This window comes from Phaseolus vulgaris, chromosome 9 (assembly GCF_000499845.2).
Source record: "Phaseolus vulgaris cultivar G19833 chromosome 9, P. vulgaris v2.0, whole genome shotgun sequence".
In the NCBI taxonomy this organism is placed as follows: domain Eukaryota; kingdom Viridiplantae; phylum Streptophyta; class Magnoliopsida; order Fabales; family Fabaceae; genus Phaseolus; species Phaseolus vulgaris.
Window position 1 is genome coordinate 1,190,522 of NC_023751.2, and position 18,984 is coordinate 1,209,505.

The following is an 18,984-nucleotide window of genomic DNA, read 5'->3' on the forward strand; positions in this document are numbered from 1 at the left end:
TCATTGATACTCAAAATAAGTGAAGAGGAGAATGTCTGTTATAATTCGTAATTTTAAATATGATTTTTTTATTATTGTTAAGTTGAAACATGATTTCGGTGTACAACTCAATATAATTATTGCATAACTAAAACCAACTTTCCTTAATTGCAACTCTTAATTTCACTCTTAAGATGCATAATTGCAATCTTATATTAATAATTCCCACAGGTTATTGTTAACATTATTATTGTTATTAATGCTCACGGGTTATTATAGTCATTATCACCACCCTCACTCAAGCATTTTTATATTTTTGGTACATAGGCATTTTTTATATTTGTTATCATTGCTATTATTATTATTATTATTATTAAATTATCCTCGTAGTTGTTTTTAGTATATTATTGTTTGTTACCACTCCCTACTGTAGCTAATCATCATTTCATTATCAGTATGTATTGCAGCCAAATAATTTTTTTTTATTTGTTTCAAATCTAACTCGTAGTAATCTTAATTAAATGTATCTTAACCTAAAATTATTGGTTTTTTTTTTCATTCTGTTTACAATACAAATATAAATATTATGTTCTAAACTATTTCCAACTTTGATAAAATTAGAATTAGAAATATAATTCTATCTTGCTTTTGTAATTTCATGCCCCCAAACTTATATTTATAGAATTTGCTTTTATAAATAGAAATTATACTGGATGTATTTCTTAAATGCAGTTACTTGTTTCTATTACATTTTATCGTATTTTAAAGAATTTAAATAATGAAATTTGTATAATTTATTTCACTATATTTCATCGTTCAATAATCACAACCTTAGTGTTCGTTGTAGCAACATGACTTGCCTCTCCAAAAGTTCGTAGTGTTGAAGTCGGTAACAACAAGAATATTAAATTAAGCATGAGAATTTTCCAAAAAGTTGGGAAGGTATGATAAATTAGTACAAGTGGAAATAAAGTTTCAGCACTTGCCCTTTTGTCCACACCCCATCGGCATAAGTGGAAACAGCGTACACGAGTTGTTGGAAAGTCAGTTTTCTTAGAATAAGAAACAAATATATATATTTTTTAAATGTTGTTGACTAGTATTTTAAAAATACCGATTTAAAAAAACTTTTATTAGAAATATGAAAGTGTTTAAAAATCATACAAGAAAACATTTTTACATGTTTCAATAAAAAATATTTTGAATTCTTTTGACCAATGTTCAGGTTAGCATGTAAAAAAAAATTATGCATCTAATTTTGATGTCTAAAAAAATGCACTTTCAGCCGATTATAATTCGTCCTAAACATGATTTTTAAATAGTTTTTTAAACAAAAAATGATCCCAAAATATAATTGCCGAGAGTGTTTTACATTTTCAGTATCTTTAAATTATTCATACAATATATTTTTATTTGTTTTTTCTGTCTTTCTTCACGATCCTTTTTCTTCATGACAACGAAGAGTGTTTCTCTTTGCTATACAAAATTTTCAATAGAGATTTGTGTGAACACAACTTTTCTCGGAAGAAAAGCGAGAAATGGCCAAAATACCAAAAGAAAAAGCAAAGTAAAACAGGGAATTGAGGCTGTCGTTGAAGGAAGAGTCCCCTCTAAAAGTTGCAGAAGTATAAAAAAGTAAATATACAGCAAGTGTAATTGGTCAGTCTTAAGTGGTCACTGGGAGAAGAATGCGCATTAATAATAGTTTAATGAGTAAAATTTGGAGTATTAACGGATTTTGGTCACTTGGCCAACGACAATTGTTTAATTGATTGATGGGCAAGGGCAGAATAATGGTACCTTAACAAAATCTGATCTAACTAGTGTATTTATTGGATCTGCACCACGTTACCTCTCTTACTTTTCATGTTTTATAACGTAGCAAACTCTTAAATTTTCATCACGAACGAACAGCGCAAACTTTGCATCAAAGCCTGATGTGGATAATTCTAAAATGCAAAAAAATTATATTTATGAAAGAATAATACATCCATATCATACGTTTGAACATATCCTCCTCCTCCTCCAAATATACTCACAGCAAGCAAAATTTATAAAGACGAGATAGGGTGGGTTTTAGAGACTAAGTTACATTGCATACATCGGGTGATGCTACTCATTCTTAGCCGTAGCAGCCTGCCTTGCACCAACAGAAAAGAATTCAGAGATGACTTCAAGGGGCATGCCCTTTGTTTCTGGAACCTTCAAAAACACAAATATCCAGGAGATGAAACAAACCACAGCATAAATGGCGAAGACACCACCAAGTCCTAAAGAGCTGAGCATCACAGGTAGCGAGTATGTGATAATGATGTCTCCAATCCAGAATACTAACGCACATATAGCAATGCAGAGGCCACGCACTCTAGTGGGGAAAATCTCTGAGCAAAGAATGTTTGGAATTGGTCCGTAACCCATCACAAAGCAGCAGAAATAAACCACAACGCATGTAGTTGAGATTGCCGCATGGACCACATTGCCAAAATTTACTAGGCTTCCAATGACCAAAATAATCAGTGACACTATCAGCACGGGAATTGTAGTAAGTAGCAATTGCCTGCAAGCGACGGAGTATTATCTTAATGACGACAAATGAACATAAGAAAATACTAAAATATGTTGTGTTTTGAAAAAGGATAAAAAATTCTGCAAAATCGTTTAAAGCAACCTTTAGAATGCATCTGTCTGGAATCTACTAGTGGTCTAACTTCTTGACTAATCTTTCAAGTAATTGACTGAAACAATTTTTAAGGTTCAATTTCTGTGAGCTCTGGAGAGTTAGTTACATAGTCGTAACACACTAAATTCTACAGGAGTTCACTTTCCTTGGTATCTATGCTTTTACTTGTGTTGTACAGTGAACGACAAATTCTATTTTTGTTCACCGTCGACCAAATAGACGTCATCAAATTAATGAGGAATCAATCTAATTCAGTACTTGTAATCACCTTACAAAATGCATGCAAAAAGAAGAGATCCTCGAATACAGGAAACATAAGCAGGGATACATCGTGAAAGAACAGAAAGCGTACCTTCTGCCTGAAACATCCATGAGCTTCATGGCTAAGGCTATACAAGGAAGCATCAATAAGGTTGTGAGAGCACTGATAAGGAATGATGCAGACTCTGAGCCAATGCCTATATCTGAAAGAAGAATTTCAACACCAGCCTCTTCGAGGATTTGAGGTGTGTAATATAGAACCCCATTTATCCCTGAAAACTGCAGAACATGCAGAATCGGGTGTCAATCATTGATAAGAGGACATAAACCAGTAAATTGATGCAGTAGACTGGAGAGATTTCAAATTCAGTAAGGACTGACAAGGAGATTATACTCGCTCTAGAAGCTTTGAATACTTGAAGAAAAGAACAAAGAATTCTAAGCCCGTCATACTCCAGTATGGCTAATCTCATGATTTCAGTTAATACTTTACTACATCTGAATTTTTTAACACAAACACCATTATTAAACCTCTTTTTAAAATGTTCTTCGTAACTTACTGGGGAACGCCAAACAGTACTACAAGATAAGTAACACAACATTTAAATGCTAGAACAATAAACACTAGATAACAACGTAAGCAGTCTTCAAAGCAGAAGGCTTGTGTTAGGATTTGGACTTAGGTTGAAATAATGCTATAGAAATCCTCTGCTTCCCAACATTACCAACCTAACCCCCTCGCCAAAATAAATAAAATAAAAAGAAGGAAGTAAAGCAACAGAAGTGTAAACGAGCATGGAGATTATGAATAGGAAAGAATACTAAATACCACTCTTTATTGTTATAATAATAAGCAAGGCCGGTGGAGAAGATAATAATGAATAGTAACCACACATTACCTGCTGAAGTATCTGTATTCCAACTCCAACAATCAATGCATGCTTAACCCCAGGTTCAAGAAGAGCTTTCCAACTTGGCCCCTTTGAAGCTGTCTCAGATGGGTGAACCATTGCAGGACCAACTGGATGTCCATCGATAAGCTCCTTGGAGTAAAGAGCAGGTTGGCTAACCAAGGCAGCAGCCTGGACAAATTCACCTTCACCAGGAATTGAAACAACGGATCCACGACGAGATGCAGAAACTCCCTCCTCATGTAAATAAATCCTTTTAAACTCTCCTTGCCTTTTTCCCTCCTCACCTTTATCAGTCCATTTCCATGCTAGCTGCCAGCCACCACCAATGCCAGTACTACCAACTTGCTCAGCTGATCCTTGCATAAGACTGCTGTGACGCCTCATGCTGCTCAGGATACTGCCATGGGAAGGAGGAGGAGGCATGTCTTTTTCAAGGCTTGTTGTTTGACGTGAGATTAAAGGACTTTGCAAATTATCGTCAGAGTCCCCACCGGCTGCATCTGACATGTAGTCCTCACCTTCCCTTTGTAAGCTCTCTTCATCCCACTGTTCATTTTTACCATGCGGCTCAGCAGTGCTGAACATGCTCCCAAAAGTTGGAAACAAAGTGCTTCGCATGCTTCCAGTTCCCGCCTCAGGGAGCTTCTCATGAATGCTACCGAACAGTGTCACCATAGGATCCATGAGGGGCATGCTTTGGTTGATGATGCTTCCATGGCGTGATGCAAGGCCAATAGAACTCTGTCCAGTGACAGGTTTTGCTAACCAAGAGAGACCTGCTTGGGATCCATATAATCGAATTTTATCTTTCTCTGTTGCTAGTTCCCGACCATCAGCAACCTCTTCAGCAGGGCCAATTATGTACTCTTCTATAGATGTATCACCTCCAATCTCGAGACCTTCAACCAGCAATGCCATCTCGCCTGCGTGAATTATAAATTCATAAATTGATTCATCATTGCATTGACAAATTTCAATACGGGTTGAGAATCACAAACTAATTTATGCAATGAAAAGTTTAGCATTTACATTGATGGTCTATCTGTACAGTATCATTTTAAGTTCTGTACACATACAAGGAACTTTTTTTTTCTTTTAAGTGAAAATTCGCCGTTTCCTTAAAAGCAGACATGGTTGTTACCTATAATGTTGTTAGCATCACAAAAATACAAAAAGGTGGAATCTCCACCTAAAACCCTGGCACTAATCAAGATTTTCAGTAGGGAAAAAATCGTCCGCAATAGAGTCATGTAACAAGTATAGTATCAGAAGCACAGGACACAAAACACACGAAATATAAACACGTGCTCACTATCCCTTGCAGATTCGTTTACTTTGTATGACCATTACTTGGCAGTATGACTAACAACGTAAGATACCTTCGATTTCTGACATTGTTTAATAGCAAAAAATCCAGTTGTTTTGAAAAGAGTCACGAACCGCGATTGCGGTCGCAACATCAAGTACGGTATTGCATCAGGCGCATTTATTGATAAAAGTCCACAGTATCAAAAACCGCAACAAAATGGCAACAGAGACTCTAATTTAAAACCTTGCACCTGTGCTCCTGGAGAGAAACCCCATCCCATGTCTGTTAATATGTATGAGCGAAAATTTTGGAAGAGATAAGATGCAGTTAGTAAACGGAGGATGGCATGAAGGAGATATGCAACTATGTAGCAATTAGCTAAGTGCCCCACAAATCTGAAGATGGTATAGTAGTGTAGTTTAATAAAAAAAATGTCAAAGGTTTTGAGTTACAGGTACAGTTGCAATTGTTTTGCAATTGTAGAAAATTAAAGACAAAGGTGGCAACAATTGGAGTCAAATGGAGTCCAAATACTTAATGTGGCGGCAAAATTGTGATAGTAGACTGTTATTTGAAAACCTTGATCATGAACATTACAACAGATTAAGATAAATCATAACTAGTGATTTCGTGTAAGAATTTAGCATTTGCCTGAAATATGCTAAACAGGACTCCCACAGTACATGAACAAGATAGATAGCACACCCTGATTCGAAAAGTTGAGAAAAATGCTTTGCAAAATAAAGCCATTACCTGACACATCCTCCCTTCCGCGCAATCTTTGGAGCACCTTTTTAGCCTCCAGCATCCTTCCTTTGCTGACCAGCCACCGAGGAGACTCAGGCAAGAAAAAAACTGTCAGTGCAAAATAGAGGAGCGAAGGAATAGATAGAACCCCAAGCATGAGTCTCCAGCTAGGCGAGGGAGTCAATGACATGCCAAAAACCATACAGTATGACAAAAACATGCCTCCAGAACCACTGAACTGAGGAAGCGTATTCAAAGACCCCCTTATTTCAGAGGGTGCTGTTTCAGATATATAGACCGGGATAAGAGTCACAGCCAGGCCAATCCCAAATCCATCAAGTAACCTCGCTAAGCACAACACATACACATTAGGGGACCAAAGCATCACCAAACCACCCAAGAAATAGAGCAGAGATGAGATTATCAACATGGGCCGCCGACCAAGCCAATCCGATACAGGACCAGAGCATGTGGTGATTAGCGTCGCCCCAATCAGGGACATGGCCACCACAAGCCCTTCCATAGTTGTTTGCAGCGCAAGGTCTTTCTTAATGTAAACAATAGCCCCTGCAGAACAAGAATAAGTGATCTGCTAAGCAATCTCGAACACAGACCTCAAAATTAACGGAGAATAATTACTCATCAGTGACACAAGAAGAAGAAAACAGAGCAGAAACATATCAGATTCGAATAATACAAACATGCATGTAATTAATCTTATGGAGTTCGGTCAGATGCAGGTCTCCGATCCAGATTGAAGTTTCAGGTCTTAAATCAGCATAAGAAAAAGGTACATCGAAAATCATGATAATGAATGGTAATTAGTAGGTACAGAAAGAAGAAGTGGAATCATACCGGCGATGGTAGCATTATCCCATCCCTGGAGAAAATTACCGATGGAAGCGGCAATAGCGACGAGAACAGCACCTTTCATTTGCGCGAGATGAGGAAGCAGCGTGCAGCAAGGTACCTGTTAAATATAAGATGCAAGAATCACGCAGCAAAAAGAAAAGAAAAAAAAAACGGTTTTCTCTCTTTATTGAATGAAGCAACGAGAGAAGAGAAAAGAAGAGAAAAGAAAAGAAAAGGGTGATGGCGTACTGATAGTTAGTTGGGATTGAGGTTGACGGAGTATGAATTATTGAGTTGGTTGAGTGAAAGCGAGAAGCAATTTAAGTATCCGAAATTTCAGATCACACTATCACACTCCCTCACTCTCTTCCTCACCACCACAGACTAAAACAAAGAAACAGGACTCAGATATTTCTGTTTGTTTCAGTCACAGTAATGACAATAATTATAATAAGAAGAGTGATAATCATAACAACCAAGGATTTGGTGGTAAAAGAGGCTTCTTCTCCTCTTGCATGTTGCAATAATAAATAAAAGTAAAATAATAATTAAGAATGAAAAAAAGAGTAATGATAGAGTGTGAAGTGGATGGTTGGTGATTGATGAATGGAATCTGGTGTGGTGTGAGGAGTGAGAGAGAGGACAAAAAGGGGTCCAGCCACTGCCAGATCACTTTCCCCAATTATGAAAAACGGTGATTCGCCATTCCCAACCCTCCAACACAACACACTAAACCCCATTCTTTCTTCAACTATTCTTATACACGTTTGACGTGGCAGACGTGACAATGATGTAATAGAGTGAGATTACACGCGAATAAGCAGCGCGAACTTTAAAATATGATAAAAAAAAATATATTATATCGATTTTTAAAAACAATCGGTGTAATATTTTTTTTTTACTCATGACCCATATTACATCGGTTAAATCATATAACCGATGTAATATGTGATTCAGATTAAAAAAAATGATTTTTTTTCATAAAGAGTGGATGAGTTATAAACGTCACGTAGGTAACCACTTACAGACAAACGGATAACCAATTTTGCGTGTGTCAGTATATGTGGAGGATCCTGTGACTAGGTAACCAGTTCTAGTAGGGTTATTACATCGGTTAAGTCATCTAACCGATGTAATATATGATTTTTACATCGGTTAAGTCATCTAACCAATGTAATACATGGTTTTTATTAAAAAAAATTGATTTTTTTTCATGAAGAGTGGGTGACCATAAACGTCACATAGGTAACCACTTACAGACACACGTGTAACCAGTTTTGCGTGTGCTACGGGTCATATATTATAATATATAGTCAGTGTCACATTCTCACCAAATGTCACGTCTACAGCGTCAATTAATGTCACACAAGAGGTGTCAAGTCTGTGTTAGTGAAAGAGGGTGTTAATAAAACATTTTTCTAATTATATTAATCAATTTCCATTTAATTCAATTATTTTACTTTACTTACTCATGCGTAGATTACTTTGGATAGATTATCTTCAAGGGTAAAGTTTGTTTGCGATAATTAGGTGGCGTACATGCATTTGCTTGAATAATGATCTGTTTGGGATGGTAAGCTAAACACGTGTAATCAAACCTCTTTAATTACTTACACTTTCACCAACTTCACCCTTTAAGAACTAACCCTAATCATAATCATTCTCAAACCTTACATTCAAACACTACCTTCCCTCTCTCTTTAGGACCCACGGCTTCATCATTTCCATTTTCTCTCTAAATTTTATACTATACTTTCCTTTTTTTTAGAGTTTAGTCAATATTTTCACAAATAAGGTCATATTTTGTTAAAAAAATGTGCATGCATCTACCTCACACTAACTCATTATCATCGGGTTGGCAAAGACAAGTTACGATGTTCATCACGTGAAAAGAACATTTTATTTTATTTTCTATTGTCATCTCTTTAAGAAATGCACTTACTTTTTATGCTGAAAAGTAACATAAATTTTGAGATTAAAAGAAAGGGCTATATAAAATATTAGTTTTAAACCATGTGATATACGGTTTATGTGATCTTACTGAACCTTTGCTTGTTACCTTGTGTTTCGCTAAGGAATATAAAAAATAGGACCATCTTATTGATTCTACATGTGTTGGGAAACATGTGCTTCCTTCATCTTTAATCATGACTTATCTTTTAAGCATGAACGAATCACACAGATCCCTCTAAGTTACGACAAAAAATAAATAATTTTTTTTAGTTCTTATAAAATATATGGATTTTAATTTTGATTTTATAAAATATTTATCTTTTTAAATTTAAAATTACTAATATTCATTAAGACAGATAAATAACATATTTTACCAAATTTATTATAAACTTGCGTCATTTTTTATTTTTTCTAAAATACATTGAAATAGTAATAAAAACAGTTTTAAATATAGAACAATATTTTTTAATTTAATTTTTTAAATATTTTTTCAATTTTCAATTTATTAAATTTGAATTTTTGGGATATATATTCGTGCTTTTTAGTCTATCGTACATTCAAATACACATAAATTTATATTTTATATAAATAAATATAAATATACTAATAATAATAATAATAATAAAATAAAAAATAAAAAATACGACACGTTAGTATTTAAGAATGTTAATACATATCCTTATCACATTAAATTAACTTCTATTTTAAATTAATAGCGAAAATAAGAATCCTTATCACATTAAATTAACTTATATTTTAAATTAATAGCGAAAATAAGTATAAGCTGCAACAATTAATGTGATTAAATTGAACTACAAAAATAACCAAAATTTTATAAATAATATCACAAATACAACAAGTAAAATAATTAACTTCAAGCTTTAACTAGATCCCTCCAATATTTTTTTCTGATAAATAAATCAGCATACAAAATAAAAAAAATGTATTTATCACTTAACTATCATTATTTTATTTTACGGATTTTATTATTTAAACATTTCTGACCCATCCTATCATCATAAGTTATGTAATTCTCAAGTATTAAATTTCTAATGGAGTAATTCTGTTACTAATTTTATAAAATAAAATAATTTTAATTTTCTAAAAACATTATCATTTTGTTAGAAGTTCAATAAATAGATAAAATATGAGAAAAGTGATAATAATGAAATAAAAGTAAAATAATAAAATTGGTAAATGATAAGGATGGAGTGATATAGTAATATAATATTAAGATTAAGCTTAAAAAAAATTATAAAGTGGATTGATTGAACAGTGGATGTGAGTAAATTTTTTAACTCGTTAATCTTATTCAACAGATTATTTTAATTTGATACGAGTTCGGACACTTCTCTTAAATAACGTGTCGGTGTTCGTTATTTGTATTACACACGAACACTCGTATGATACCGGTAGGGCATGTATCCGTGAAGTGTCCAATTCAAAAGGTATTTGTTAGATTTCTGTCAATTCTAATACAGTTTTAACACAATTTTAAAAAGAAAAAATACATTAATTTTTTCAAAATTCAAACTTTGTTGTATAAATTTTTATTATGATAATAAAAATAAGAAACAAATCTTTGTAAACCAGTCATGAAAAACATTTTTCTGCTCCAAAAAATAATCTGGAACATACTTATGCACGTAAATCTTTATTGTCAATTTATATAATATATAAATTTGTGTCCCCGTGTCCTACATTTTTAAAGATTTTACGTATCTTCGTATCCGTGTCCGTGTCGTATCAATGTCTATGTCAGTGTGTACGCTACATAGGGTGAGACATGGTAGTTCCTCAACTCCTTTATTTTTAATATTTTTTTATAAAAAATTATATTTTTAGAATTAAAATTAATAATAATTAATATTTTATATAAATTTATTTATATTAATTTATAATTTCTATAACTTTGATCAACTAATCCAATGGAGCAACCCCTACAAAAATGAAGAATAAAAAAAGAAATTAATAAAAGTGTAATATATGTTTTGAGGTGTGGGAGCAGAATCCTAGGTAGTTTGATTCGCGGGTTGGGGTATAAATGTCACTTGTCACCTTGTTTGACATGCACAAGCACATGCAACATTAATTAGGTTATTTCTGCTGCAATTTCACCTGCCACATAATTCACCATCTATATTCTCTTTTCTTTTATTTTATATCACTCTAATGAAATCAAAGTGTAAAAGAATAAAAACAGAAAAAATAAGATATTTTTAATAAAAAATTTCCAATAAATAAAGCAATATCTAAAAAGCAATTTCCAATATATAGTCAATTATGTTTTTCGCGACAATACACATAAATAATAATAAAATATTTATAACTTTAATTATGTTTAAAACTATAATAAATTATATTCATAAATATTTGATCATTATTTATGTTTAAACAATAAGTTATATAATAAAAATTGATATTTTTGTAAGATATATTTATGATATAGTAAAATAAATAATTAAACAAAATAAGTTAAACTAATTTAATACTTTATTAATATACATTTATATTATAATAATATAAATAATCAAAATAAATTAGCTAATTTAAATTTTAACATTTTGTAAATTAATTTATTTGAATATATTTCTAGTTTGAAATATAACTTTTTTATTCAGTAAAATTTTATAACAATTTTTTATTTTAATTTAAATTTGATATTAACCCTAATTTATATTTTTAAAAATTATTTTATTACGCCGTTAGATTTTTAAAATTATATTATTACAAACTTTACAAAATTTATTCCACCTTATTTTTCTCAATCCAAATAACTGAATTGTTTTATTTTATTTTTATTTCTTTTTTACTTCAGTCCAATCTAAATAAAGCATAATTTTTTTAATTTATTTTAAAATATTTATTAGTTTTTGGTAAGAATATTGAACTAGTTGTAATCATATTCTTATTTACTGATATATTATCTAAATACTTAATTTTTTGTTATATTCTAATTCTTTCTAAAATATCGTCAAAGAAAACTATTTTATTATAGTAATTACCATAATGCACAGTGCACCTGGACTCAAATATAAATAAGATAAATTCAGTAGTTAGATTTATTTAATGTTTTTGTTCTTAATACAGTAAACCGATAGTTTCCTTAATTATATTTTTTGGAAATGATGTTTAATTAACTTTAAATATGAGTATAATTTTTAATAGTAATATTAAATAAAATTTAGAAAGTTAAATATATTTACATTTACCAAACATAATTTTTTTTATCTATGTTTAAGTCGAGAAAGGGTCCTATATTTAAAATGAATTATAGCAGATAAATAAATAATTTAAAAATTCAAAAGAAAACCAAATTATTAAAAAAAAATTATATTTTTGTCTCCGTTTAAAACTTTATTTTATCCCACTTTAGTCATTAATCATAAAAGACATAAAATTAAATCATTCCAACAAAAGCATTTTTGGTACCTAAGTGCACGTGACAACAACTTTAAGATTTGGAATCCAAACACCTGTAAGTATTCTTCAAATGATTAACGAAGAGACACGTGTCTCATTTTTTATTACATTATTTATTTTGATTAAGATAAATTTTAATATTTATACTAATTTTAGTTTTATGTAATTTTCAAATAAAACGATTTATGTTTTAAAATTCAAAATTTAGAAAAAAAACACATTGTACCCCATAAAACAATAAATATCACCTATTACAATCCCATTATTGTTTTGACAAATCTAATCCCTCTCTTTTAAATTATACAATAAAGTTGCGCTTCATTATTTTTGTACGTCAAAATATCCCAAAAAAAAAACATAAAGAAAGGTAAAGTATGAACATACACAGTGTAAATTATAGACTACAGTGCCAAATTTCTACCAATAATGTTTAATTTATTAAATAGTGCATAATTTGTAATTTTTAAAAGTTATCAATCTTATGAGAACAAACAATTTCTATGAAATTAGAAAATGTTAAACATCTTACTCATAGAATTCGTTTTATCTCGAATAATTGTTGTTCATAAAAAAAATAGTGTAATTTTTAAAAGTTATCAATCTTATGAGAACAAACAATTTCTATGAAATTAGAAAATGTTAAACATCTTACTCATAGAATTCGTTTTATCTCGAATAATTGTTGTTCATAAAAAAAATAGTGTAATTTTTAAAAGTTATCAATCTTATGAGAACAAACAATTTCTATGAAATTAGAAAATGTTAAACATCTTACTCATAGAATTCGTTTTATCTCGAATAATTGTTGTTCATAAAAAAAATAGTGTAATTTAAGCATTTAAAAGCAAATGATTGTGGAGTAATAATAATAAAAAGTATTGCATAGAAATTTGAATGTTTAGAGTGGGAAGACAGATAAGAAATAGGGGTAAAGGAAGGAGGTTTTAGAAATTGTAATAATTTGAAATGAATTGGTGATGTTGGTTCATTCAAAGTTGGAAGCTGGAATGGAGAATCCTATAATGGCAAACCAGATAATCTAGGAACTCTTCTTCACAACAATGGTAGGTCCTTTCTCCATGTGCCATCCCATATCCATATGCTTCATGTCTCACAATTCACATGCACTATTTATCAACTCTTTTTTTCTTCTCTTCTTCTATACTTACTACCATTTAAATGTTCAGTTATAATTCAACATGTTTTTTAAACCTTAACTTCAACATGATAGATTTTACACCAATAAGAGTATATTTGTGTGGGACACAAATGAGTTGTCAACAAATTTATGAAGAGATATTGAAGAGATTCAATATGAATGAATTGTAAATAAACTTATACAAAATTCGACACCAATAAGTTAATATACTTGTTTCAGCCGTCATTAAAATGCCAGTTCTATTATCATTGTTAAATTTCTCGAGAAAGATATAGGAAATATTCAACACTAATAATTATAAACAAAACTCGTAAAAGAACTAAGACATCACAATCAACCCAATAATTTATGAATCTTTATACTTATTTATTGTTTGTCGTACTCATTTTTATTTTTGTCTTACTCATTTTTATCTCACATTAAATTCTTAACCTTAATAAAAGCACAAAACCTGTAAGTGTAGAGATTTTTGTTTTGTTTATATACGGCTAAAGTCATGTACGACTTTTAATTGATAATTCGCACACGAAAAAAGAAGTGCGTGAATAAAAAAAAGTTACAAAATTTGAACTTGATTTGTAACACAATCCTTTCTTTTTGTTATTTAGAGTAATATAAATGGTGGAAACAGAAATTAGCAAATTCAATGTATATTAGTAGTTAGTAAAAATGAAATGATTACAGATGATGATTTGAGAAAAGTTACTTGCAATTAAATTGAATTAACATGTTGTGTAAATTTAAAATCACTGGGTATACGGGTTTAATGAATGAGCTTGCTTTAACTCCTACAAGTCTCAACTTTATCTCTTCGTCCCATATAAATATGGACCTAATATACCACTTCACCCGTTTAGTTTCTTATTCTTCGATAAGTCTGGTCCATTTAATTTTTATAAAAAGTATATAATCATATAATGTATTTTTTATATAAATAATTAATAAATTAAAATATATATTTTATGTTAGCAAGAACAATATCATATTAATTAACATTGTTAATAAGTAATTTAGTTTCCATTACGTGACATTTCATAGGTGTTTTAAAAGTTTTAGATATCTTATTTTAATAATGAAAGTCGAGTCTCTTTCTCTCTTATATACTTGTGTTGTTGTTGGTAGTGTATTGACTGAAATGGGGATGGCAGAAGTGTGCTCCAGGTTACTCGGGGACCTTTTCCAAGCATTCAAATGCTCCCCCCAGAGCTCAGTCTCATCACCAAGATCACAATCATCATGCATGCAAATCTGAGAGGATGGTGAAACTTGATGACAAGATGGTTGGTGCCCGTGTTACTGTTTTTGGCATGGAAAGCAATGTTAGAATAAAGAAGGAAAGTGCAAGGGAAGTGGTGGAGAAGTTTGGTTTGATGTGTGATAGGGGTTCAACAGGGTTTGAGCTAGGTGAGGGTGGGTTAATGGATGATGAAGTGCCTGTGGAAGAGGTGCTTAGTGAGTTGGAGGACATTTCAAAGCGCAGTGAGATGTTGCATGAAGCCTTCAAAATCTTTGATGAGGATGGAGATGGATACATAGATGCAATGGAGTTGAAGAGGGTGCTTGATTGCTTGGGTTTGGATAAGGGTTGGGATATGAATGCCATTGAAAAGATGGTGAAGGTGGCAGATTTGAACTTTGATGGCAAGGTTGATTTTGATGAGTTTGAATTGATGATGGGGTAGCAGTTAAGAAAATAATAATTTTTATATTTAGAATAATTATTCAGCACCCAACTGTATATTAATTAACTCATTGATTCCAGCTCTCTTAATCCATTTTGCAACGTGGCCTGCCAATTTCATCAGGAAACTCAGATGCTTAAAAAATAGAATTAAACATAATCAAATGAAAGCCACATACCTCCATTACATGGTTCCTAGTTTCAACTGTTAGTTTTGGTTCCACAGAGACCAACGTGGAGCAGGCACTAACAGCAAGGGCCTAAATATAAGAAAGACATTAGCAAGAAATATTCTCAGCTTTAAACGACTGTCTTCATCTTAGGCATAACTCAATTTTATATACTAATCAGCAAAACCATCTTCGTCATCCCGACCCATTAAAGCTAAACTATAAGCAAGCAGTCGGTCCCTTCTTTTCAGTGGAAACGGTGAGCCACTTTCAGCAGCATTAATGACAGCATTACCTGCAATAAGTCAGTCACAATCAATCAAACAAAGTCTGTCAAAAAAAATTATTCATTAAACATAAAATCATGAATAGCATGATTTCTACAACTACTGTATATGGGGCAAAATAACCACAATTTCACAGGTTTACACTTTCTAAAGTAGGTTTTGTAGCAATCCATTTTTTGGCATAAATTTCCAGTCAAGTGACAAGAAAAACACAGAAGATAGTGTTGATGACAACAATATCAAAAGGTAAAAAATCAAAGGAATAACAATGAGAATAAATGATAATTCAATTCTGGAAAGATAACTATAAACCTAGTAAATCAATTGCTGTGATGACAGCCTGCATTTCTTTGGGATGACGCACATGAAGAAGTCGTCAGAGCACATTGGTGCCCTGCCCACAAATAATTGAAACAATCTAATCAACTTCCCTCATTACAAACATATGCATTGCAAATAAGCAAAAGAACACATTTACAGAAAGGAGACACTCAACCTGCACTTGCATAATTGCAACAGAAGATTAAACCAGGATAATATTTTTAAAAAAAAACTAGGTTCTGCTACAGACTAGTTCTTTAATAAAAAGCAAAATTTCCTTACAGGTCTAACAAAAAGCAAAATTTCCTTCCTCCTAACAAAATCTTTTAACAGCCAAGAAGCCTCTTGATCAAACAATTCAAGAGTAATTAGAGGTGTGCAGGTTAGGCCAAAGCAATCAAGGACCAAAGTTTAAACTCCTATCTTGTGACTCTCTGGTGCACTTTACTTACTATTCCGGACAAGCCTTGCTTATTTAAAAGTAGCAATTGCTTCATAAAGGCAGAAAATGCACAAACTCAGTGCAATTCCTTCTAGCACTTATCTTCAGTCTAATGTCCACGGAGCGCTAGATCTTAACGACACACCAACACATTGATGAATCTATACATATACATATTACATACCTACTTTGCATATAATAACCCAATACTATACAAACTGACTCCAATGGAAACAACTCATTATTGTTAAACATGTTTCCATCAACAGCAAAACTGTAATGACATACATAAACTGTTATTTACTTTTTTGAAAGTTCTTCCAAAAGACATCATCTAAACTACATTATTTTACTGTTCTTAAAGAACTCTTGGAGTAAGAAATAAGAGAAATACTTGATGATATCATAATGTTTTAGAGTATCCTAGATGATCTATTAAAATTTACTCAATACTTTGATTTGTTTCCTTAATTAGAATTTTTGCAATTATAGGCATGTTTTGTTAGAATCTAACTTATCAACATATCCAATGATGCATATAGAAATAAAATCTTCTATAATACTCTGTATTTATTGCAATTGCAACCAACTTACATACAACGAACTCCATTGTGCAGTTCATATACACAGCTCTAGCATATCTTTTATTTGTTATTCTTTCTATCAACGTGGTATCATAACCATACCATCTTCCATGACTTGTTACATCACTATTCAGCTGTCAAGTTCCCAAAAAGAAAAATTTGGGAACTCCATCTAATCACACCTTTGTCTGGCAATGTTATCAAATCGCGCTCTCTATCAGGTTTGCCCTTCCATCTATTGCCCCGCTACCTCCAACAACCCCAAATGCCACTAGTCACCTACTTCTCTGACATACTTCGACTTTGTTAACAACTATTTTGGCAATCTCTGTACATTGCTGATAAATGTTCCAATAGCTGTCATTCAACACCAACAACTTTTCCAGCAACATGCATGCTAGTGGTTACTTCTTTCCCATTTATAATCATTCCAGTCATGACCATCTTTTCCACATATGAATTGTATTGGTGGTGACTTTTTGCCACCAACAATCACTTTAGCGGTGAATCTTTTCCTGCTTGAATCATATTAATGGTGGCTTTCTTTTTAACCAGCATTCACTATGCTGGTAACTCTATTGATTTGTAGTTTTCAAATGTAGAGCCTTGAGAAGGATGAACCTTCCTTTGCTTGCTGTGAATCTTCACTCAGACTAATGGTCATTTTAGATACTAGCTACGCCATCATTCTAGTTATTCTATCAGGACTCACAACATCTCTAGATTGCTTTTCCAACTACTGAAAGCTTAGTACGCTTCAACTTGGGGGTGCTAGAAATAAGACATATTTATAATGATATTATTTTAACATCTTTTAGAATATCCTATATTATCTCTTAGAATTTATTCTTTTATATTTTATGATTTGTTCTCCTTATTTAATTACGATCTTTGTAATTGTAGGGATATCTGATTAGACCAAATTTCATTAGCATCCCATTAATAGGCTTATCATATCATGTATATAGGAATAAAATCTCTATAGTTATTTGTATTTATTGTAATCAACTTATATAAAATGCACTCTGAAATAGTTTACTGACATGGTTCCACATCTCTAACATGGTTTTTCTCTCTTTCAACAGTACTTAGTTAAAACTGCATTTAAACAGAACAGAGAATGATTCCAAATGAAACATTGATTATTCGTTAGGTATCTGATCAGAAATAAAGCAAGACAACAAAGTCAAATGCAGAGAAAAAAGATGTGAGCAAAAATAAACAAATACAGGTTAACCAAAGCCCAAAAACGCATTAACCGATAAATTCAAGAAATTAATATATATATATATATATATATATATATAATAAAAACCTGAATTCAGACGCAAATTGCGATCTTCGTGATAGAGCTCGATGGTGGGAATAACTACTTAGAAACCATGTTCCATTTGCACACTTGTTTGAAGACATCGCGCGTTTGGGGATCGTCGCGCCTCAGAAACCGCAGCAAATCTTTCAGGTTATCTAGTAATTGGTAACGAGTGTAAGCGATGAGAAACCGGAAATTATCATCGAATTCAAATGAAAAAGAAAAAAGAAAATCAAGAGGGGATATCGGAAATGCAAGAGAATCGTACCGAGACATTATTCGACTTTGGTAAAGTCAATTTGATAAACCGTGCATTCATTGAATAATCCAAGCAAATAGAACAGATAATAAGCACCAATGTGAATATGAACCTCGCCACCAATACAACGAACCACGAGCGCAAAACGAAGAATCATGAATTAGTAACAGAGCACGCATTTTTAAACTAAGTTCGAATTTGGTGTTGGAGATGAGAGATCAAACAAGTGTTTAGGGTAAGAGAAGATTGAAGGGAGAAGAGTGAAGGGAGAAAAGTGAACGGATTTAGAAAAGTACAGGGAGAAGAGTGAACGGAGAAAACTCTAGTAAGAAAAGACTTACCATATCACTAAAATTAAAATTCAGTAAATAAACTATTTACTATCTCGTTTAATTTAATTAACATAATAATTTTTATGTTTATTATACAAATATTATGATGTTTTTTATTAGTCTTAGCTTAAAAAGAGAAGTCAAAAAATATTAGAATATTTTATTTTAATTCATTAAAAAATTATTAATTTTATTAAAGGTTTGGAAAACCTCTAGAAAATGGGTGTATTATTAGAGATTTGGAAAACCTCTATACTAAAGGTTATAAATCTCTACTAAAATTAGAAATTTTATAGTAAGGTATATTATTATTATTATT

At 31.7% G+C, this 18,984-nt stretch overlaps 1 protein-coding gene, 1 long non-coding RNA gene and 1 pseudogene across 2 annotated transcripts; 1 reads left to right on the top strand and 2 right to left on the bottom strand.

Annotated features, from left to right (window-relative positions):
• Positions 1–1,919: 1,919 nt before the first annotated feature.
• On the bottom strand, positions 1,920–7,480 carry LOC137820632 (monosaccharide-sensing protein 2). The gene is made up of 6 exons (XM_068624805.1): positions 6,992–7,480; positions 6,746–6,860; positions 5,897–6,457; positions 3,820–4,757; positions 3,012–3,199; positions 1,920–2,536 (listed from the first exon to the last, which is right to left on the bottom strand). Exons 2-6 carry the CDS (start codon positions 6,822–6,824, stop codon positions 2,092–2,094), a joined length of 2,211 nt encoding a protein of 736 aa, XP_068480906.1. The 5' UTR covers positions 6,825–6,860; positions 6,992–7,480; the 3' UTR covers positions 1,920–2,091.
• Positions 7,481–14,412: 6,932 nt separating this feature from the next.
• LOC137820442 (calmodulin-like protein 2) lies at positions 14,413–15,000 on the top strand (annotated as a pseudogene).
• A 92-nt stretch (positions 15,001–15,092) lies between these two features.
• On the bottom strand, positions 15,093–18,648 carry LOC137820445 (uncharacterized). The gene is made up of 4 exons (XR_011082634.1): positions 18,343–18,648; positions 18,078–18,229; positions 15,728–15,809; positions 15,093–15,423 (listed from the first exon to the last, which is right to left on the bottom strand). It is a non-coding gene; the product is annotated as an uncharacterized lncRNA (long non-coding RNA).
• Between the last annotated feature and the right edge of the window lie 336 nt (positions 18,649–18,984).